The sequence below is a fragment of the Molothrus ater genome, chromosome Z, assembly GCF_012460135.2.
Source record: "Molothrus ater isolate BHLD 08-10-18 breed brown headed cowbird chromosome Z, BPBGC_Mater_1.1, whole genome shotgun sequence".
NCBI lineage: Eukaryota > Metazoa > Chordata > Aves > Passeriformes > Icteridae > Molothrus > Molothrus ater.
This window is the reverse complement of record NC_050511.2, coordinates 53,547,756-53,571,324: the sequence shown is the minus strand read 5'-3', so window position 1 is coordinate 53,571,324 and position 23,569 is coordinate 53,547,756. Positions and strand designations below refer to the sequence as shown.

General features: G+C 38.7%; 1 protein-coding gene across 1 annotated transcript in view; it reads left to right on the top strand.

Annotated features, from left to right (window-relative positions):
• Positions 1–15,101, top strand: part of GRAMD2B (GRAM domain containing 2B) — a 33,347-nt gene extending 18,246 nt beyond the window's left edge. The window contains exons 6-14 of the mRNA XM_036403810.2: positions 1,975–2,070; positions 2,747–2,818; positions 2,935–3,015; positions 3,648–3,759; positions 5,409–5,531; positions 5,720–5,807; positions 6,287–6,388; positions 7,949–8,042; positions 11,066–15,101. Coding sequence (XP_036259703.1) covers positions 1,975–2,070; positions 2,747–2,818; positions 2,935–3,015; positions 3,648–3,759; positions 5,409–5,531; positions 5,720–5,807; positions 6,287–6,388; positions 7,949–8,042; positions 11,066–11,107 — 810 coding nt within the window. The 3' untranslated portion in view covers positions 11,108–15,101. The remainder of the gene's footprint in view (positions 1–1,974; positions 2,071–2,746; positions 2,819–2,934; positions 3,016–3,647; positions 3,760–5,408; positions 5,532–5,719; positions 5,808–6,286; positions 6,389–7,948; positions 8,043–11,065) is intronic.
• Positions 15,102–23,569: the final 8,468 nt, after the last annotated feature.

Below are 23,569 nucleotides of genomic sequence, written 5' to 3'. Positions count from 1 at the left end.
ATAAACACTGGAAATGTAATTATAGCAATATTGCAAATTACGCAGTTCTGGGTCTTATTTTCAGAAAACATTGCAGGGAAAATTAAGAGTGAAGGAGATAGTCCTTATCATTTATTTACAGCTTCATTCTGCTTTTAGGAATACCATCAAGAAAAAAGCTTGAGAATCAGGGATACAGTAAAAAATTATGTCATGGGAAAGGAAGGAGGAAATCAAGCCGGACAGGAAGAGGGGCATTCTTAGCAGTCAGATACACTGACAAAGTTTTCAGGACACAAAGCTTCTGTTGATTAAAACTTGTAAAACCACATAAGCTTAGGGATAAAGTGTTCTATTGTGAGAAACAGCAGATCTACACATTCCAGTTAATTTTTGATAGGAGTTCTAGCTGCAGGTTTGGGGTTTTTTTCTGAAAGCTTTCATGCAGGGAACAGCTATGCAATTCAGGAGTTTTGAGTATGCAGTAAAAACAGTGTGTATATTCAAAAGTAAAAGATTGCTTCTGCAGGATTGAATAGGTGTTGAAAAACTTTTTTTCCAGGTAGCACTCATTTGGCTGTATGTGTTGGCCTTGAGTCTTTCTTGGATTTAGACATTGTTTTACCCTTTTAAATTACTTTCTATGTTGCCTTCAGGTAAATCTTTTATTCTGAAACAATTACTGTTCCAGATAAAAGTATTTGTGATCAAACAGTGATTCCACCCTTCCAATCTAATGCTGTGGGAGCAGTGCAGTAAGCAAGTGCTGAATGCACACATTAGTTTTGATTACAGTGATGTTGTCCATCTAAACTACAGAGAGTAGAATGCTGTTTACATCTCTGATTTAAAGTTCTTTAAGGTGAATTGTGAACTGAACCAACTAGAAAAATTGTAAGCTGCTTTCTTGTAGCAGGATTTGTGTTCAAGCAGTATTTGGCAGTCTTGCAACCAAACTGTTATTTACAAAGATTTTTTTTTTTTTTTACCCGGTACAATTTTTCATTTCATGATTTTGTGTTACTGGTCTGAACAAAAGTTAGCAAGAAACTGCACAGAGTAAATTCATTTTCCTCCAATGGCATATTTTAATTCAGTGTTGTGATTGCAGACTGAACAAATTATGAACACTTCTAACCTTGCTTCCAAATTTCTCAGGCAGATCTGAGAGCCTGTGCCAAAAATATTTTTAACAGGATCTGTTTCTTAATCATGGGTGTTATTATATTATATACATATCCAGGATTATTATATTTGCCTAACTCACTAAATCTCTAGGGTTTTCAACTCACTGTCTTCAAACAGATTTTTACCATTATAAATTGGGATTTACAGAAAGAACCCATGCAGAATATCTGAAGCAAAATACTCTGAAACTTAGCAGACATTACTCTAATGGTGTTGGATGTAAACATAAAGGAGGAAGGAACATTGAGAACTTTTCAGTGTAAATGTAGACTGCCTCCTTGGCACACACAGGAATCAGTTGAAGTCAGCAGGTGTATCAGTATTGGGTCTTTCAACCTTGCTGAAGGACGAGCTGTTTACTCACCTGCTTGTTGCAGATCTGTAAGTGGTGAGAAGACTTTTGTGCTCATCATTCAACAAGCTTTTCTTGTCTGATACGTTCTGAAATATTTGGTTTCTAGACAAAGAAGCATAGCTTTAAGATTGGTTCATTTTGCTGATCTGCAGTGCACTAAGCCCATAGTCTTGTGGGAGCCAGAAGGGATCAGGAAAGGAAGACACAAACAAATGCCTGGATTAGCATATTATAAAAGGAGAAGTAAAAGTAGTTAGGTGTGATTTCAGATTATTACTATTTCTTATTTTACATGAAATAATAATAATCAGAAGGGCATTGGAGACATCTTTAAATGGTGAGTGTTGAAGGTCTGGCTTATCCCAGTAGCTGGGCTGGCCCCTCAGGAGAGAGTGTGATGCAGATTTGTATGTGAGTATTGGGATTCCAATGCTACATTTACCTTGTTTCAGATTAGTATACCTGTACTGTCAGTGACGCTTCTGAAGAAAACCAAAACTGCCCTTCTTGTGCCAAATGCTCTGATCATAGCGACAGTGACAGATAGGGTAAGTACTGATAGAGGACAAGGTATTTCAGTGAGAAAATAAAGAATAAAATCTCTGTTTGCCACATGGTCTCTGTAATCATTCACTCCCTGTTTTCCAAGAACTCATAGCACCAGAGGAACTGGAAAAGCTGAGTCAGGAGGTGCATGCACAGAGGGTTACCTTCTTTGTTAGCAGCTCTGTCAGTGTTCTTCCATTTATTTGTATCTCTTACCTAACCAGTCATACTTTAGACACATAAAAACCTGTTGCTTACAGTGATATTCAGGAATTGTACTTGCATCAATCAGTAGAAAATATGAGCAGCTTCAGAAACAATGCATTTTCATTGCACAAATATTCTGTGGGTGCAGGAGACAGTACCTAAAAGCAAGTTTGGGGTTTTGTTTGTTTGGAGTTTTTTTAAGGGTTAGGTAAAATGTAGCATGAAAAGCGTTTTAAAAGAAAAAAACAGATCTGGATTATGCTCTTGTTCCTGCAGCAGAACATGGTAACTTATATGTGCCTGTTCTGTGTTTGTGTGATAAACATCAAGTCAAAGGCTTAGAAAGGACTACAGGTTTTTGCTACCATACTTTGTTACTTGATCACCAGCAAAATCACCTGTCAAGTTTTATTTAGATAAGAGGAAAACTGTATGTCTTCTGCAAACAGTCTTGGAACTTCTATTTTGCAGTACATGTTTGTCTCACTACTCTCCAGAGATACCACCTACAAGCTATTAAAATCTATCTGTACACATCTTGACGTAAGTACTAGTGGCAATGAAGATGGTATGTAGTTTGTGTTCATTATTACTGCTATCTTGCTGTGAAATGGTACTTTCTGCTTGTGTTCCTTGTTGACAGTGCTACTTTTTTTCAGGATACAAGCATGGGCAACAGTCCAAATCCCTCTTCTGCAGAAAACAGCTTCAGGGCTGATCGCCCTAGAACTCTGCCCCTGGTAAATGGCTTAAAAGTTTGTTCTTTTGTTGCATGGCATCTTTCACTGCAAGTACTATTTATAATGCCTGAAGAAGGGAAACTGAAGAGAATTGTGACATCTGTTTCTAAAATTTCCATGAGTCTTTAAGCTGGAAAACAGTTGGAATAATTAGCATAATTATCTGTGACGTGCAGTTTATATACATGCGTAGGCTTTGGATTTATTCAAGGTCTGCATGTTTTCCATATCTCTGTCTAGCAGTCAGATTTCACTGTACTGACATAAAGTCTGCCATGGGCAGTTTTTGCAGTGTTTCTAATAGCAAACCTTCCTCTGTAAAACAGTTACTCATGTGCAAGAACTCTGAAGCTGCCTGTGATAACCAGAGTCTAAGTCTATGGACTTGCCCTAGACTTCACAGCTTGTCTAACTTAACAGTCTTTCTTATAGACAAGGCAGGAGATGAAGCTTGAATTCTGGTGATCTTATGGACCTTATTTTTTAGTTTGATCTCAACATATTGATGTCAGAGATTGTTCCTGGTTAAACAGTTCTGAAGCTTGGATCTTTGGTTCAGATTCTAGAGGAAATTAGATTGTTTTGATTTAGAACAGGGCTAAGGCTTTTTGTGATTTTTTTCTCCCCATCAGGATTTCAATGAAGATTATTCTGATCTGGATGGAATAGTGCAGCAGCGAAGACAAGAGATGGAAGAGTCCAGCAGCACAGGCTCACAGACACCAGAGCTGGAGTGCTTCCAAGGTGAGTGAGATCATGGAGCCCCAAGAGAAGGAGAATGGACTAGCTCTCAGTTTTGCTTCTGTATCCCCTTCTGATGTGGAATCTAGATTTGTTTGGTCCTGGAGAATTATGTGCATTTTCAGATCTTCCTCAAGGCCCCAGTATCTGCATTTCTGTTACTATGGCCTTCTGAAGTCGAGACTCAGGCAATGACTTTGTCATCAGCAGATCTAAATTGTTGCTGCTTGTTCCAGTTGCTTAGCCATGTGAACAGAGATAGAATGTAGGAGCCATTCATGCTTTAAAACACGAAGGAAAAACAAACAATCAAAACCCATTTTAAAGTAGTTCAAGTCACAGTGCAACTTCTGATCTATACAAATAACACTTTGTACTATGGTCACTTTTGGTCATCAAGATTATTTTTGACTTTTTTTTGTGGGGATTTTTAAACACTCATTTTATTCTTTGCTGCTATTAAGATATTTGAAAATACCATCCAAAGTTGTTCTTTCTTTACCACACTCTTTGTAATCTCTTGTATCAAGTTCTTCACCTAACTAGCAGCTGTTCTTCATAAATCATACTTCATAACTTCATGAGTACAGCAATACTTGTTTTGTGTAGCTCATGCTGAATGTTGTTATGAAAACCTAGAGTATTCTCTTACACAATTAATATATATTAAGATATTAATGTGTTGTTATGCTGTTAGTACTCTGGGTTCCATCTTGACTAATTTGTATAAGAAACTGCTGAAAGACAGTGTCATTTTTTATAGCAGTTCTCTGTCATGTTATTTTTTATTAACTCCTTTTTTCTCTGTGTCTTTTGTTCAGCCAAATAATTTGGAGTTATTTGCTTTCATTGGTATTTTACATTTACAGTGCATCTGTCTTTAATTGTGTGGTGCTGTTCATTAAATTGTGGCGTCATCGCATGCCACAGAGTGCTTCTAAATAATTTTTTAACTTGCTGTCTTACTTCCTGTTGGCTAGTAACTACTTCAAGCCATTTCTTTTTCCACAAATGAAAACTAATATGCAGGCAAAGAACCATCCTAGGAAAAGGAGTTGAAAGTAGGGGTGAAAGGTAGCACGTCTCTCACTCATGGTTGTTTTTTGTCCATCATTAGAGCAAGTCCAGGGTAAACCAGTAGAGCATAAAACTGAGTGTGATTGGATTTTTCTGTTCCATTTCTTTCAAGATACCACTGGCATTTTTAAAGACAGTTCGGAGAGGAAGTTTTAATGTCTTTTTTAAAGTAACAATGCACTATCCTCATTTGGTGTTGCTATTAAAGTAATTTGGAATCATTATTCTAGCAAATTCAGGCCTTTTGAGAGATTACTTTTGTGACTATAATCTTCTGCCTGGAAATTCAATAGTAGCTTTCAAGATTTTCATGGGTTGCTATCTTTTAAAAGATCTGGAATATAAATGCAACATATATTATCTTTTTCAGTCCAAGTGCTTCTTTTTATTTGTGCTTTTCTTTTTATGTTGATGTGGAACTAGTACATAAACTGTTTCAACGATACTTGAACCAACTTCTGCTTTTCACCCAAAAGTACAGAAATGCATCTTTTAAAATTTTCCTCTTTTTCTATTTCTTGACCAAAATAAGCTATCAACAATTTCACCTCTGTTAAAATTCTTTCTTTTGACAGATTATCATGTTGTTGAAACAGAGACTCATTTGAAAGTTTCCAAGCCTGAGGCCAAGTCTGTTCGTTCAGATCCACATAGTAAACGTGGGCCTGATGGAAAAGCCCGAAACAGTCCTCGAAATGGTAAGAAATCAAGGACAGATCTGCAGCTGGAATAACTTGAGATAAGTTTACAAAGTTCATCAGTTCACATAACATGGAAAAGCTCTTTCTTGTTTCTCTCTCTACATTATCTGTTGCATTCTTCAAAACACTGTTTATATTCTGTCGTCTGCTCTGCTCAAAGTAAGACTTGGTTCTTTCCTTTGCAGGCCATTCTGAAGCCTTCAGGTTCCTCCACAAAGTGAAGTCCCAGAAGCTGTTATCTCTGAACCACATACTTGTATTTTATGCAATTCTGTAAGTTAGCAATAACAAGATTGTGAAAAACTAGGATTTTCTTACATTTACATGATTGATATAATCGAAGCTTTACTTGAGAACAGGAAATTATTGGGAATTGTGGCCTTTATACTTCCCAGAAATGTGTATAAACATACATACATATGTACATATATCTATATAAGCCTGCTGCGTCAGGCTTATACTTAACTGGCCATTTACTTTTAAAAGCAAAGGGTCTTTTGATTCAGAAAATTTTAAAAGTGTTTAAGTACTTACAGAGGTTCCTTTTGCATGTCACTTAGCAAACACATACTCAGGTTTGAGATTTTCATAACTGTCTGAATGCCATTGATGCTATTCCTGAAATGTTTCTAAGAACAATACCTTTATTATTGAACATGTGTAAGTAATAATTTAAATAGCTTTTAACAACGAATTTGTCAGATGCTGCTAAAGTTTCCTTAACTGATACACTTTATTTTTCTCTCTTACAGTGTTTGTGTTTTAATACTTTCTACCTTCTACATGAGATATAAAATCAGTGTCCTGGAGGAACGCCTTATGTCCATGACAGCCTTTGATTCACATATTAAGGAGTAAGATAAACTCTGGAAAAATATTGGGGATTTAAAATCTTTTTCCAGAGCAATGATTCCATGAAAAAGGTGTAACTTCTGTCTTCAGTCTTAGTGTAATTTGATTAGTATATTCGAAACATACTTCATGCTCTTTGAGCTAATACATCTGTTTTGCTTGTATAAAGCTTTGTGTTGTCTATATACCATTTAGAAACTGATATCCTGTCTTTCTGAAATAAAAAACTCCACACTAGAAAAGCAAACCAAAGCAAAATCCAAACACACCAAGGGAGAGGTATCTGTGTATTTGAAGAGGAAATATGGAAAGGCACCATAGTTACATAAATAATTCCTTTCTGTAGCTGAAGTCATGGCTGTCATCTGCCCCTGCAGTTAGGTGTTTTGTTTTGTTTTTTTTGGTTGTTTGTTTTTTTGTTTTTTTTTTTTTTTTTTTGTTTGGTTGTTTGTTTTTTTTTGTCTCCATGTTGCATAAATGGGAATATGCAAATATTAAATGGAGCAGCAGTGCAGAGGTATGTGATTTTTTTCCAGAATAGTTTACTTCCCTCTATAAGCTGTATGGGCTCCCTGCTCTTGTCTTTGGAAGTTAAACTGGATACTGCTGAGAATACTAATCAGTTTATTGAGTATTAAATTTTGCATTAACTCTTCTCCCCTTCTTATAACAGATTTTTTTTCCCTGAACTGCTCTGAAAAATATGGCTTTGAAAGTCATTTATAAACTCAGTGCAAAACCTGCAGCCACGTGCAACATGAGTGGAAGTGATGACAGCTGGAAAAGCACCACATAAAAAAGAGAAGGGAAAAATAAAATTCAAGACAGAGCTGACTCAGGCATGGTGGAACTGTTTGTAAAGTGGTTCAAATTTAGCAAGCTCTTACATAAGTGTGCTTTTAAATTCAGCTTTCTTTGATTACCCATCCATGACAAAACAGGTCACTCTGACATTGCACTTGTGGTCATATCAAACAATGACTGTGCTGTTTATGATCCAACTGGTCTCAGCTGTCATGTGTGAAAAGCAGTAGGACTTGTATGCATGTGTCAAAAGACAGAGCCAGGTTCTTCATTAAAAAAGGGATAGAAGGAAATGATGCTCTATCTATGCAGCCTTGCATTTATATTTTACCATTTTATAATCCAAGAGGTGGGGTAAACATGTCCCACATATTAAGCAATGTCAAAAGCATTTTTCTCACTTTTGGCATATTTTTATTAGCAGGATACTGTATCCCTCTTCAGAAACACTAGCACAAGAAAGTACTGATTCTGTTGCTCTGATCCCAAACAGTACAAGATACAGGAAGGAAGATCTAATGTGCGCTTCTGCAGTATCAAGGGCTTGGGCTTTCCAATTTCCTCCAAGGATGTGGAACTTACAGAACTTTTCAGGGGAAATAGCTCAAAAGTGTTCTATCCAAACTTCTGGAGAATGAGATTTCTGTAAACTAGTACAGTTTACAATTTTGGCACTGTTGCCATCTACGTATGTGTCCAGTTCTGTTTTCCTTATTTTTTGAGTCTGTCATACTTAACTTTTTCATTCTATTTGACAGGCATCAAGTGCACCAAGATTTGGGATCTCACCTGCAAATTAATGCCGATGCCCTTTGTGATGAGTTAACTGCTAATCTTAGAAAATTGGAAAAGGTAACATTGTATGATATAATGCAAATGCTGATAGACCAATCAGGTTCTTGCTGTGTTTCTATGATCCTGTATCTTGAAAAGTGTGAAGTTACCCCAAATTTGATACCAAAAGGTGGCATGTTTTCCTAGACAAAGGACTAATTTTCAGACTATAAAATAACCCTAGTATAAACATTGGCATGTGTAAAAGGTTTGCCTTAAATCGAAGCTTATAACCAGGCCAAGTGTCCCTGAGGCAGACACTTCAGGGTGATTATTGCATTATGTAGTGATCTCAACTTTTTTTTTTCTTTTTTTTTCTTTTTAGTCCATCAGGGCTAAGGATTTTAAAATCAACCTTTATTGGTATTTGATTAATTTTTCCTGTTGGGGGCTTTTTTGGAGTTTTGATTAAGAAAAGTGGCGCTTGCTTACATATGCAGTCAGCTACTTCACACAGAGTGGCTGAGATCTGCTTGTTTTATTCCAGTAGCGCAAATGCTGCTGCACCTGTTGTGCAGTTCCCTATACCTGACCCTTGCTTTTTACCATCTGTAATTGGAAAACTAAACATATTTGGTGACTTAAATTGGAAGCCTATGCAAAACAAGTGGGTGTGCAGACCTTATTTCCTTATTTGGTGTTTTTCACCTTTCCAAAACACTTTACCAGAGACTCCACTGCTCTTGTGGCTGTGCCATGGGGTGGGTCTGCTGGATGCTGTTGGAATAGTTGTGTCCAGCACAGGGCAGCCCCTGGCCCTGGCACACTGCTGCTGCCCCTGCAGACCTTGCCCCACCTGCCCCCAAACCTTGACAAATTCGCCCAGTACAGGTGGGTGAAATGCTGTATGTTGGGTACACATACACAGGCAGAACATGATAAAAGCACTAGTGGAACAAAACCAAAAGTTACTTGAATTCCTTTGTGCTTAAGTCACATGGGATATTTTTGCCTCTGTTTCTAAAACTGAGTCTGTGCCAAAGTCTTTCAATGCCTTTTTTCCCCCAAACCAAATTTTTCAAATAGCATAAAGCTAAGAATATAAAATATCACTGTTTACATGTATGGCATAGGTTTTAGAAATAGTGCCAAAAATGGGTTTCTTCCCCCACATCGTCACCCTCTTGGCTACGGAAATATAGAGTAATGCTGGCTTAACCCCTCTGTATTTTCTGGATAATAACAGCGTGAATACAAAGGAAAAATGCTCTGGTAACCAGATGGTTATCAGATACAGTCTTCAGCCAAATTAGGTCATTTAAGAGGTTACTGCTTTCTGGCTGTCTGGGACAGGCTGGCAAGATGGTTCATAGGAGACCTCATTTCAGTGGGAAGCTGGCCAGCCCTCTGCAGCAAGGCTGGGCATTGTCCCACTCCCTTATATAGTCTCTGCTTGGAGACAGTAATGGACAGCTGGATGGTTAGGTCATTCAGCTGTTCCCAGAGAAGTGACCTTCTGTCCTGAATTAGAGTCTTAAGTGGTGTGCATTTTTTGCTTAGTGTCTTGCTTTCTTTGTTTAGTGTCTACAGGATTGGAGCCTTAAAGATTTACCTTTATCTGCCAGATATTCAGGGTGATGAGGTGCTCTGCATACAAGCCAAATCAGAATTGCCTGTACCTGCATATTGCCACATCCTGTTCTAATCTAGATGAGCAATGGTTAGAAATCTAACAGCTTTTTGTTCTCTGAGCAAAGTTGCTGCAGTTGTTTACCAGTTTCATATGCCTTAGTGAAAAGTGGCTGCAGCAGCAAAGGTAGCATACATGTTCTAGTATAACTTGTCATGTCTTCCCTTACTTTCCCTGTGACTACATCACTGTAAACTGGAGCACTGAGATTATCTAGATTAAAAACTAAAAATTACTCTGCAGTTAAAAATTGGTTAATGCACGAATATGTAGCAATGACTTTTTCAGTGTGACCTTGTGATTTTTACAAGTTCTCCTTCATACTTGGAGTCAAGGAACTGCCATTGTTTAGCACAATTCTGCTAACTTGGCTTTTAATTGCATTTAGCAGCTTGTTAAAATGCAGCGTGTCTATCAAAGGATAAAGCATTAAATTGTGGGAGGGAAAATGTGGCCTAATATTACTCATTCCCTTACACTAACTTACCAAGCTAAAAGGAAATTCCTGTTTACATGTTAAGCAACTCTCATAAAATTAGGTCTTCTTAGTGTTTCCCTTTCCTCAAAATGTCCTTCTTGAGAAAGGTGTGCATCTGGGATGGAAATCATGACGTAGGACTGAAAAGTGGTATCTTTGAACAGGAAGTACAGTGGCTCCTCAAATTAAAGCCTGAAAGTAGCTGTGACTATATCTGTAACCAGTGCCAGCAAGTTACTAAGATACTGAGATACTGAGAATGTGTGTGTCTGGGGATGTGACCCACTCTATTCCCTCCTCTCTGCTTTTAAGGACAAGGAGATGAAAAGTGGATAATTAGGCTGTGTAAAAATAGATCTGTTCAAATTATTCTGGAGGATGCAGCTGGCTGACATTACTTTCATTGCAGCTAAAGGAAAATAGTCCACAATCAGTTCACTGAATCTGTTAAATGGGACATGTCTGCTAATGGTTACAAGACTGTACTGTGCACATATCATGGCTGAAGCTGTTAAAAAACTATTTGAATTATCCATTTAGCCATAGAGCTATGACTTGGAAGTTTGAGGCTTTTACTGGATTTTGATCAAGGTGAAAATAATTCATTTTCTTGTCCCATTGCTTCTAGCTCTGGTTTTTATTTCTATCTTATGACTAATGGTGGAGACAATCTATAGGAGAAAATTTCAGAGGATATTCATTATATGAAACTTGCTGGTTGATTGTCTAGGTGTTACATTTGATGCACTTTTATTACACTTACAATAAGGGAAGCATTTAACAGGAATACCAGAGGTATGAAAAGGTGTGACAGAATTAACATGCAGACAGAGTGTATTGAAGAGTATGTCTTGATATTTTTTTTTTTTTAATTTAAAATGCAGTGTAACACTTCTTGCCTCACAACTCTTTCTTTCCCTCTCTTTTTCTAAGATACAGAACAACTTACAAAAACTACTTGAAGATGGTGAATGAAACATCAATGTTCTTGGACTGCTTCAGACCTCATTCTTCTGTCTTGACAAACTGTTCCAAAGGAGCTCTGCTGGCCGGAGTTCAAGCTTCTTTATTTTCAGTCCAAGCCAAGCTTAAACTACTGTAAAGCTCATGTCATAATGCAAAAAAGTCAGATGATTCTTCAGCATGTATCTATATATTTTGCAAACATATATGGTTTGGTCTACATGTATCTATGTTTTAAAAATGTGGGGATTTTTCTTTCTCTGTTGTGTGTGAATTAATGGATTTTATAGCTTGCTTGATTTTAGAGTTGCTTTCACCAGTGCAAACCTTGTGCATATCCTTTTACCTCAACATTTACTTTATGCCTATTGTCATACAAGTATAGACGTGAAGAATGTCAGTCATGATTCATGTACTGAAGTGTTGTGTGAATGAGCAGGTATCTGTTTTAGCTGTGATTATAGATTGGTGCTGTGCTCTTCATTTTTACTTACTTCTCTGCACCCTGATGAAAACAGATGCCTCTGTGTTTGGTTATGCTGTCACAAATGTTTGAGGTCTGCTCAGTTCTCCAGCACTGTAAAAAAGCTCAAGTCCACTTTTTGTGGCATGGTATCACCACTGAGGGTAAGGTCTGTTTCTGCTGGGCATTCAGGTTCCATTGAAGTCAAGCCTGAAATCTGTATGGACTTGCCAATTTGCAATCAAGTTGCTTATGAATAGCAATATGGGTGTGACACACCTGCACAACTTAGAAAAACTGTTTGTTTTCTGTCCACTCATGTGGTCTCTGTCCTTTAAGTTAGTCAGTGTGAAGATCCTCAGTCAGCTTTCCTTGGAGTTCATGCGGTTTTGGTTGGCTGAGCAAGTGCAATTTGTAGTCCATTAAATGGAAGTCTGGTCTTGGTATGTGACTCCAGGGACTGGATATTTCCACATAATGAGAACTGGCAAATTAATGGTGCAGCAATACAAACAATCAGTAGAGTGAATGAAAAAGTGGACACCTGCTTCATTGTATCACATACTGTTTTTTTCCCAGAGTGCCTAAGATGGGGATTTTTAGCTTTCTGATTCACCAAGCAGGCTCATTAGTTTTTAAAAAGCAATATTTAGTAGAATAACTACTATCTGTGAAGTAATAGTACTCTTTATAATATGCTATGCATTTTATAACCATTTCTGTGAAATGTACCTACTTTGTTTAAACAAACTTTTTTAAAACCAGTGACTCAGTACTGTAATTTGGATGAACCTAAGTCCATCCATCAGTTTTAGTCAAGTGTGATGTTCATGAGGCTCATACTTCATGGTACAGTTTGTGCAAAACCCAGCACTCAACACAAGGGGTTAGGAACTGCATCCTGCTTCAGTCCTTCCTCTGACTCCATTGTGTGTGACTTCTTTCTGGATCTCAGTGACAGCAGTAAGAGCAAATTCGGCCCCCAGAGTTTTGGGGACATGTTAATAGTTTTCTCAAATTCCCCATGTTTCTCAAGTTTCCTCCTTGGAGGATATTGGATGGGTATCAGAATGCCAAGGCAGCTTTGAGGGCTCTGCAGGCTCTAACATGCCTGCCTGGCTCAAGATTCCACATGAGTACAGTATGTAAGAAATTGAGATTTGACTGTTCTCCCTAATAAAATACCTGCTTTTGCTTCCTCAGCTATTGTGACTTTATTGGAAAACTCAGCTTCACAAGAAAACTGTTGAAAAAAGTTTGGTTTTTTCCCCCTACTTTCCACTACAGTTGCACAGCTTATGTAATGTTTTGGACTCTCACCTCATCCTCTACCTTGTTCCCTCCCTTTAATTCTGTATCAGGAGTCTCTAGCTCTGTGGTTGAAAAATTGATGCCATGAGTCTCTTTTATCAAAGGAACTACAAGAAGACTTGGTTATATCCAGCAGCTGAACTGAGTTAGCCTTTTAATTACCTTACATTGTCAAGTCTGTGCTTTTCTATAAGAGAACAGGGAACATAATATTTGATAGGTGCCTTAAGTGAATCAGGCAGGCTAAGGCCTTATCATTAGCCATATGGAACACAATAATTACTGTATGGAATGAGCAATCAGAGGTAGGTGTGTGCCCTTCTGCCTGCTGCAGCAGCATGCCAGGGGTGGTGAGTCTGCACAAAGGTGTAACTGTTCTTCTAACGCAGGAAAGTGAGCTGGGCTCCAGAGAAAGGATTGGATTGTGACAATTCAGTCACAGCAGCCACTTGAGCGCAGTGGTGCAGTTCTGTGGGTCCCCTACCCTGCCCCTCTGGTGCTACCCTCACTCCCCCTTTTCCTAGAGGGAGGACGAGGATGTCACGCTCTTCAGGTATCAGGGCATAGGTGGGGAGCATGCAGTGTTCAGGTACCCCAGGGAGCCTTGCAAGGCCCCACATGGAGAAAGCTTAGAAGGGAGTGGAGTGATTTAAATCCTGTGATTTAGGCTTTTAGACTTGGGATGGAGGGGGTTTGCCCCAGTGTTTGGGAGAGAAGAACTAGTAGCAGGGATAGGCAAGGAAAAGCTGCTGCTCCCAAGGCTGGGAGTCTGTTAAAGAGCAAGGAGACTTATTCCAGTATCTGTGGCAGGTAGTGCATACAAAGGCAACAAGGAGGGGCTTTGCCTTTTGGCTAAAGCGCAAGTTTGCAGAAGTAGATGGGAAAGATGTGTGACTTTAGGGAAGTCAAAAATGCACACAAAATTCTTAGCACACACTCTTAGTAACAATCATTCATAATTTGCTGCATATCTGCTTTTAAAAGATGGTTTTAAAATTTCTTGTGTGTTTCTTTTTCCAGCTTTGTCTACCTTTTGTCCTTGACAGCACAGAGGCTGAAAACAAAGAAGAAAAACAAACAAGAAAAACAGCTGAGTTCTGCCAGCCATGCAGGACTAGTGATTGATAGTGCCAGGTTCTGGGAAGATGCTTTGAGTTGAAGGTGGAAGGCAAGAGGGACACATCACTTTTGCTTTCTCTAGTTGTGGTTAGTGAAAAAAGTAATGAGGATTTGTAATGGCTATTTGGATTGAGGGGTTGTTGAATTAGTTTTCTGTCAAGGTATCAAGGTATGAAGTTTACAGTGCTGTTGGTGTGAAGGATGCAGCTAGCACTCTAGGCGGGAAGTATGATCAGCTGAAAGCCTCCCTCTCAACAGTAGTAGGTCCCATTAGCATTTGCAGGAAAGACAAACAGTTTTGCATGTGTTTTTGTCTGAGTATATCTGAATTTAATATTATTAACTTCTTGCATGTGAACCTTTGTACAGGTGTGTGGTAATGCTTTCTGCTTCCTCCTACATCTGCACTTTCATTTCCATGTTTCCACCTCATAGTCAGTTGACAAATGATAAAGAAATATCCGGGTTGCTGATATCCAGGCCTTTGCAGGCTATTGCTCAGCTGGTTCAGGCTATTGCTAGTGAAGTGTTATTACCAAATACATAGGAGATTTTGCATTTACAGAGCAGGTGTGACATGTAGTAATGATCAGAAAAAGCTGGCTGTTTAGACAGAAAACTGAGCAAACAGTGACACAGAGCAAACAGTTCTTTTTGTGTTCAGTGCCTGTGTGTATGCTTCTATAAACAACAGAGGAATAATGTCATTTGAAAGGATTTTACCAGCACCTGCTTTTCAGTTTCCCTGGTGAGACTATCTGAGTCTGACAGGCAAATTTGCTCAAGAGGGAAAATTGACTCATCTCATTTGACGCTTCTAGGTTTATGGTTTGAACCCAGTGGACCGTTCTGCTAAACATGGTTGCATGTAATGAGACTTTACAAAAGAGATGGGTTTTTTGCCTTCTTGGGTTTTAAAATCGGTGTAGTATCATTTTATGAATGTAGAGCCTCATAATATCCTGTTTTTCACTGAACAGCCACAAAAATGTATGTCAGTAAATTTCATTTAAATGCATCTAAAGTTACTCCCTGTTTATCACAACCCAGCCTGGATTTTAACAAAAAATCAGTCAAATGCAAACAATAAAACAACGTACAATCTACAGTAAATCCACAACATGTGTGAGAGTTTATTCCCTGAGCGTCATGGAATGTTGTCATGCCTGTCACTAATCCTGTCCAAAATACAGGCATTTCATTTATACTGTTGTTGTTTCAGATCTTCTGGTCTTCTTCCTGGAGGCACCTACTTCCCCTCAAGTTTCCATTTAGTCAAACTGGCCAGTGAGACTATGCCTACTCATCTTGGATTAAATCTCACATTATTTGGGTGACAAAGCCTAGATCTAGCATCTATAAGACCGTGATCACACTTGCTATTTGTAGTACCCTCAAAGGGATGATCCCAAGAAGGAACTGATTAGAAGTGTGCTATGAGAGGATACTAGCAGGGTTAGTATGATAATCAGAAGCAGGTTTTTTTCTCCTGTACTTAGTTTCTTATCTATTAAAATTTACAAACAAGGGGTCAGGATGCAGCCCCTTAGCAAATAGACTTTGAGCAGGAATTAAAGGTATGTCAGTGAAGCCTTTCCCAAGACTGTGTCTCACTTACAAAATGGACAAGAATATTCCAGTTATCCCCTACTGAAGTGACAAATGCTTTGCTTGAATCACTTTATCTATTTTCCCCACAATGGGCAGTATTTGTGCCAAAAAGTTCACCCTGAGTTGGATGTCTGTTCACTAAGTAAACACCTGTGCTAATGACTTTGGAAATGAGTTCAAGTTCTTGAAGACAGTTGTTGTAGAAAAGATTGCCCTGCCCTGCCAGCCTCCATGAGATCAGTCTGGATAGCTCTTCCGCCTGATTGTTTTTTTAAATTTGTCCACTGTGGATAGAGCTTCTACTGATGTATTTTACTGTCTATGTGACTTTTTTATTTTTCCAGTTTCTGTACTAAGTCCATTAGGAAACTGCTTAAATGTTCATTATGTTCTTAAATTTTAAAAGATACCTTTCCCTGGCTTTACATAAACAGCAAGCTCATGTCATGATGATGTAGTGGCTACATCATGTTCTGGAGGTGTGACATCCTACATTAAGCTTTATAACAAGGATTTTATAGTCTTTGGCAATGCAGGTACTTTGGACTGTACAATAAAGGCTCCTTCAACTCCTGTTCTCACTTAATGGTATTGATAAGGTAATTTTCCACTGACTAGGCATTTTAGCAGGAGATTAAAGGAAAGTCATTCCAATGTGCTGTCAAGTACTAAATTAAAACTCAGCTCTTCACACTATCTACAGGTAGATGGATAAAGGCTCCCTCCAAGAAGAAAAGGTAATGAGTAACTTAATTATAACCTTACATGCTGGATCTGGCATGCAGGACAAAAACCAGCTCTGAATTCTTCCTGCACTTAAAGCTTGCTATCATGGCAGTGTGCACACGTGGGCTCATTCCAGAACAAAGGCAAGGTGGGAGGAAAGTCAGCTTGTACTAACAGCTGTTTCCACAACACATATAAAGATCCACAGACCTTCTCTCACAAATGGATCATGAAACTTAAATGCCTCAGCACTGGCTTATGATACTCACATGAAGAGATGTCCTTCTATGTTTTTTCCAAAAACTGTTTAAATGATGCCACTGACAACACACATGAAGAAAACAATATAATCTACATTAGCTGGCTTGAAAATGGTCACACTTCTAAAGACTCTGATCAATAGTAATGGCTGTAAGAATGCTGTGTGAAAGACCAAGTTTGTGATTGTATGAACACATCTTCCACACTTCTTTTCCAAGTCTCTTCACGTATTTCTGATTCTGCAATCACTCTTTGACCATCACAGTAAATGCTACCACAAAAACAGTTTGTGGGTTGGAGTCTAATTGAACTAGGAAAGTACAAGATTTGTGTTAGGTGTAGGACTAAGGATATGAGACTGCTTGTAGTTGAATACTGAGAGTTCTAGTATTTAGCTACTCCCTTCTTCTCTTTGTAGACCATCCTCTGCCTCCCTTTCCCATGTTGTTCTACCAGATGTAGCCTGGTTCCAAAAGCTGAACTTCTTAATAGTAACCCATCCAAAACCAGTTAACTTTCCACCAGAGACAAGGATAAGAGTCTGTAAAAGAGCCTAGTATTAAATGCAGGCATGTTGAGCAATGCCTAAAATAGTGCTTTAGGAGCTTTGCTGACATTGCAACTTTTTTTCCTCAATTGTTTCTCTAATTGTATTCGATGTAATGTGAAGAAACACTGGAAACTTGGCAAGAATATTGGCAAGAACCCTGAGGCGAGTTCTCTGCACACCTGTCCTCTGCCTGTGTGCTTCTCCAGAGAGCCACGACCACAGACAATGGGCCAGATCTGTCAGCAGCAGTAAGTTAGGCTTCTACACAACTCTGGTGTCTTTCCTGAGATTAAAAATTAATTTAAAAAATCAGCAGTGTCTGATCCTTAAGGTTTTAGTCATTCATCTGCCTAAGTCCCTTCAGATTCTTGCGCATGTCTGTCCCCTCTGCCATTAAGCACTTAATTCAGTTGTGACTGTTGTCCAACCTGCCAGCAGCTGCTTTCCTTACAAACCAGTATTGCTGTCACCCTACCATCACTACCTTACTGATCATGTGCTGCTGCTTCCCATCCCTACTAGTACACCTGTGGTGCAGTATCCCTTATTTTCTTCCAGGAAAATCAGCTGGAGTTATTTTGTGCAAAGTCCATATCGCAAAGGCATGTTGCATCACCTTTGCTGCATCAGCTTTGCTAAACAGATTAGAACATCTGAGTAATCAGTTTGGTGGAGGAATGTGGAACTGGAAATTATGAGAATAATACTTTTATATCTTAGGGGCAGATGGGGAAGATGCTGCTTTAGGTGTCTATTTCCCTTTTAGCAGGACTTTCCTGTGCTTAGGCCAAGGTTGAGTAGAACCATCATACACATCCCTAGACAAAAAAGAAAACAGTTGCAGCAAAATTTTGTTAGATTCCCTGTCCTAGCATAAAGAAACTTACCAAATTAGGCTGACAAATGCTTTGGGACAGCAACAGGTGCAGACTTTTTGATGGGCCACAGAGAGAACAGCATTGTTTCAGAGGGGAGCACATGCCCTGTGTGGAAAAAGCAGGATGAGGCAACAGTGTAACCAAGATCCTGGTCAGCCTCTGATTCAACACACAAGCCAAAATCTTACTCTGCAATGCTCTGACCACATCTGTGTAAAGGAACTCTCTTCATATAGAAATTTGTCACTGCACTGTGTGGCTGTGGAGCAATAATGATTCCTCTGGAAATCTTGAAGGCAGGAGCAGACCGCTCAGCCCAAGATGCTCCTGGATTGCTCTCTCCCAGCAGTCAGCATATACTGCAGTCAAAACATCACATTTTTGTGGCTCATGCAGTGTGAGGCCTTTTTTGGTAACTCTGACCCCTGGCAGTCAGCCCTGCTGATGAGAAATTGGAAGGCAACCCCAGCTGGGTGGATGTAGGCTTCCACAGGGAAAGGCAGCAGAAAAGCACAGACAGCTTTTTTCTTGAACAAGTAGGACAGCAGAAAAGCATATTGGAGAAAATTACAGCTTTTTGCAGCCACTCTCCTGGGAAAGAGCTGAAAAGGAAATGTTCAGAACCAGATTTTTGTGAGTTGGCTTGCACTCATCTTGCCTGGGTGGAAGAGAGCAAAAATTTATATGTTGAGTTTTAGTTAAGTGGCCTGGTAGATCCAGATTCTCCATCCCCAGAAAATACAAATCTAGAGTAGTTAGATAGAATTATGCAAACAGAAAGAGTACAAATTCAGAAGAAGAAAGAGCACAAATATTTTTGGCTCTGCTCTCATGATTTACTGAACCATAACAAAAGTTAACTAATCCCTCAGTACCAAGGAATGAGAAGCTACCGAATGACAAAACAGATAATTTTTTTTTTTTTAAAGCAAATTCGTCGAGATGCTATAGAGACTATTATGTCAGTCTACAGGCATTAAGGGGCAAAATTAACTGTTTTGACTTGGATAATATCTGCTATATTTCTGCAACAGAACTTGGTCCCATTTACAGCAGGCAAATGGTGAAAGACCATGGCTTCCACATTCTAACCCACATTGCAGAAAAAGTTTTCTTAGCAGCTTAAATACAGAATTCAAAATATGTTTTCTGTGTAGCCGAAAGTTATTGAAAACCAAAAAAATCATTCATCTTTTGCATATTCAGCAGGCTCCAAAATACCAATGTCTTATCCCAGTTTCAAAAAAATCCCAAAGAAACAAGCTAAGACTCTGAGGAATTACAATCTTCTCACTTAATTAGGAAATTTGTGAAGAACTCAAAAAAGAATTGTGCAAAGTATTCTTCAAATTTACTGTTTCCCATAGGAATAACACAGCATGGAATAACACAGGCTAAGTACAAGGAAGAGTTACCCTTTCTGTGAACTTTCAGTATTTGTTTGTGAAGAAGAAGGCAGTGAACAGCCGGAAGAGAAAATGATATGAGCAGCACGCAAGCCAGAGTACTTAGACAAACAATGGATGTCATAAATCTCACAGAGATTTGAAATGCAGGGTTTGCAACATCAGAGATGACTTTTATAAACAGAGAACAAAGAGACTGATGTGTTTTTTTGGCTTGGGTTTTTTTCCCACAAAGCATGCTTCATGACAATGGGACAATTTTTACAGCAAAGAACATATTAAGAGGAATACAACTTTCGAAATAATGTTTCTTCTTTTCTGAGATGTCTTTGTCTTCTTGGTGGGTTTTTTTTCCTTAATTGCAAGAGATAGTTTTGACAGCCTGTTAGATTCATGCTTCAATCAATGAATTCTGAACAGATTTGGAGGTTTGGGGTGATACTGTACCTTAGTGAATATGTCTATCTATGTCTCATCTACCATATGTGTTAGCTTAAACTACATCTGGCTCCTTTCCCTGCATTTTCCTCACACAGTAATTCTCTTATCTTTTTATATATTCAAAACCACACTCTTTCAATTTATCCTATTTTGTGCACTCTGCCCCACCTCTCACTTGAAATAGTCTGATATTTCCCAGCATTCCAAATGTATTATCCAGCAGCTAAAATCCTGGTACTGGGTCTTATCTGCCTAGAATCCTGCTTGTGACTTTCACATTGGCTTCCCCATCACCAGCATCTCATAATTTTTCTGGTGATTTTGAATTCCTCATCCTCACTTTAAAGGCCTTTTCATTTTCTGCAGCTAACAATGAGTTGGTGTCTTCCAACATGTTCTCCAGCAAAATTAAGGTGCTTTTCAGACTTTGCAGGGAGTCACTTCAGCATTTCAGGCAGGGGAAAAAATGAATAAATAAATCAGTAACACAGCTAACTAAAAAATAAGGGAAGAAAACAAGCTGGCAAAACAGAGTCACAGCAGCCAGTGTTGGTTAAGCCAAACTGAAGTCCTCATGCTGGATTTTTAACCTACAAGGACTCACTACAACAGCAAATCTTCAGAGGATAGCTCGACTTACACTGTTTCATGAAACATCACCATAACTTTATTCTGCTATTTGTTCTGCTTTAAAGCAACACCATAAATCAACTGTTATCTAGGTCAAACTGAGAAGAGGAATGTGGCAAACAGATAGCCCCCATCTCTCCCACACATAATCACAAGCACATACAGTTGTACATGAATACAGTCAAATAGGAGCTAGGAAGAGGTTTATATTCTCAGATTCTACAGAAATCCTGAACACTTCTTGTGGTACATGTGTTAAACAAAATATCAGCCGTTGTGGTAAAAAATTTAGTTAGACAAACTACAACTGAAGGAGAGGCATGTGCTACACTTTTTAGACTTATTTCTAGTACAGCTGCCACATTGGACTGAGCCGTTTTATTATAGGTCAGTTTAATCAGGCCAGTGACTGAGTAATCTTATAAATCCACAGAAGACAGGAGGCAATACCACTTAGTAACAGTTCGTGGATTAACCAAAAATCCTTAGAAGCAAGAGAGCTTATATTTATCCTGTTCCTTCTGAATCTCCCATTTTTAAACTCACACGCTGCCATTTCATTACCTCTGTAAGACTGCTCAGTAAGCGAGCAGGTGATGTTAGTTAGCTTCACTGTCACGGCTAAGGAAGTTTGGGACACCTGTAAGGAGGGTGTCAGGGAAGCATGAAACACAAATGCCACACACTGACAGCTTTTCAGACTCTAATGTAATGAAAGGATGTGCCTTTCTCTGAAATTCAGAGATCTAATTTGAGCTGTTTGTTCCTTGTAAGTCCATCTTGAAATCAGGCTGCAGGAAAAGAGCTGTAATGCCAGAGAACACCAGCATACTGAGTAAAGTAGGCATTAAACCATTTGTTCTTCCTGGCTGAAACATTTTAACCTTTGGCTTTTGGAGTTAATGTTTTGTATAACAATTGCACTAATCAACTGAAGCTTTTGCAGAATAGAGTGTATTTAATTACTAGCTCAGAGGCAGCAGTCCCAGATGTACTGGAATATAAAAAGCATTCAGACAAAGAGGTCTGTGTTCTACACAGCTGGCTAGCAAATGAAAAGGCTGCCCCGGGGAGGCTTTAGCCTGGCCAACAGCGACACCGGGAGGAATATAAAGGTTTTTAAAAAGGCTATGCTATGCAAGTCCCTGTCCAAAATGCATATGCATTTTCTTATTATTTGGAGGAAAGTAATCAGCTGTATGGAAAATCAGCGCTAATAATTTAGCAGAAATTAAAGACTTCTAACCAGTATTTACCTTTGTACCAGCTATCCATTGGGCAACCCTGTTCAAAATGTGAGCCAAGATACTTACTTCAAGCAACACTTCAGTGGCAGCAGATGTTTGCACACTGAATGCAATTAATCCATTAGTTTTCAAACACCAAGCATGTATCACATGACAGCATGGTTGCTGATTAAGGAATACCAAAGAGAAGATACTAAAAAAAATCCTTACTAAGTCACAGTTTTTTACTCAAGAATTTGATTCTGTGTGATTAAGTCATTTTACCCCTATATTATAAGCCTTAATTATTCTTCTGCTTCCACCTAGGAAAACAGGAGGACACACTTGTGCAATACATGACCAACACATTAGTGCAGGACCAAGAATGACAGGGATTCAAAAGGAAATCCAGGCAAAGTCTCCTTACTCTCCTGTAATTTACACTTTTTCACAAAGTTACTAATGAAATTAATGCAGAGACACGAACGGGTTAGTACACGTAATGAATCTTGAATGCAGCACCTAAATACATGATTTCTCATACAGAAACACAGATGCCACAAATCAAAAGTTCTGGCAGCCATGTGGTTTTGAACTCACCCAGCAACAACACAGAATGATGAAAACACCAGATGAAAATAACATGATATAACATGAATGGGCTGGTGTATTACTGCTGAAAGAAAATGGTGAACACTTTTCCCATTGATTTAAATTCAACACTGCAGGACCACTTTTTGCAAAGTCCAAAGCTGGGATCCACTACTGGCAAGTAGTGTTCTTGGTTTCTAAAAATCATCACCTCTGCAAGAAGCTGTGATAGGACTCAACAGGATAGAAGAAAAGCAGCCTATATCTCCCATTCTCACATTTCATTAAAAATCAATTTCTCTGTTTATTAGCAGAAATATTAATAGAATTATCATCTTTCTTCAGGTAATAATATGGCAAAAAGAAAGGAAGTTACTTGTAAGACTGTTCCCATCAAGGTCATTTCACAGTAAGCAATACTGTGCTAACAAATGAATTATTGAGCATGTGTCATTTAACACTTGTTATTCACTAGTGTTACACACTCAGTGGTAATTAAGTTTATGCAACAGTGGAAGACGCTGATAGAATTTGTATTAAAATGGCAAGTTCATTATGTTGAACATACCAGTAACTCCAAGACACATTTTATGAATTCTCAAAATTGCTTTCCTTGGATGAGATAACCCTCTGACAGCTAATGCAGTTCACAGTCTCCTGAGTGGACTTTCAAAATTAAAGCAGAAATTGAGAAACTGTGTGCTTACAGCATCTTTAAACCTCCTTAGTTCATTACTTCATCATAACGATAACTATTTATAGGCACCTGCATACCTGCCAAAGCATATTACAGTCTGCTGCAGTTTTTAAAAGATGCTCTTCCCAGAGCCACTTCACAGGAAGTCATTCAGCAAACCAATTCTAGTAGGATTGTTCATCACCACATGTAAGGAATTCAAAGCTGTCTGGAAAGAGAAGCAGCACTATGATTACCTGCTCTGATGCCACGCTTGCAATCTGGTGACAGCACAGATAACATATCTTTGGAATAGTAATTCCCATACTTAGCAAAAGTGGGGCTGAGTTTGTAACCTACTTACAGAGAGCCCATTCTCTCTGCCGATACAGCATGGATCTAACACACTCTTAACACACAGAAGCAGTTACACGAGTACTTCATGCTGAGTCCCCTGTAAGGCTACCCTGACAAAAGCTTGTATTGAAGGAGGAATTATGTATCAAGATGTCAAGTTAGCCTTCAGAAGTTTAGTGTATTTGCTATGCAGCCACCTCTTCATCACATTTGTACATTTATTCCATT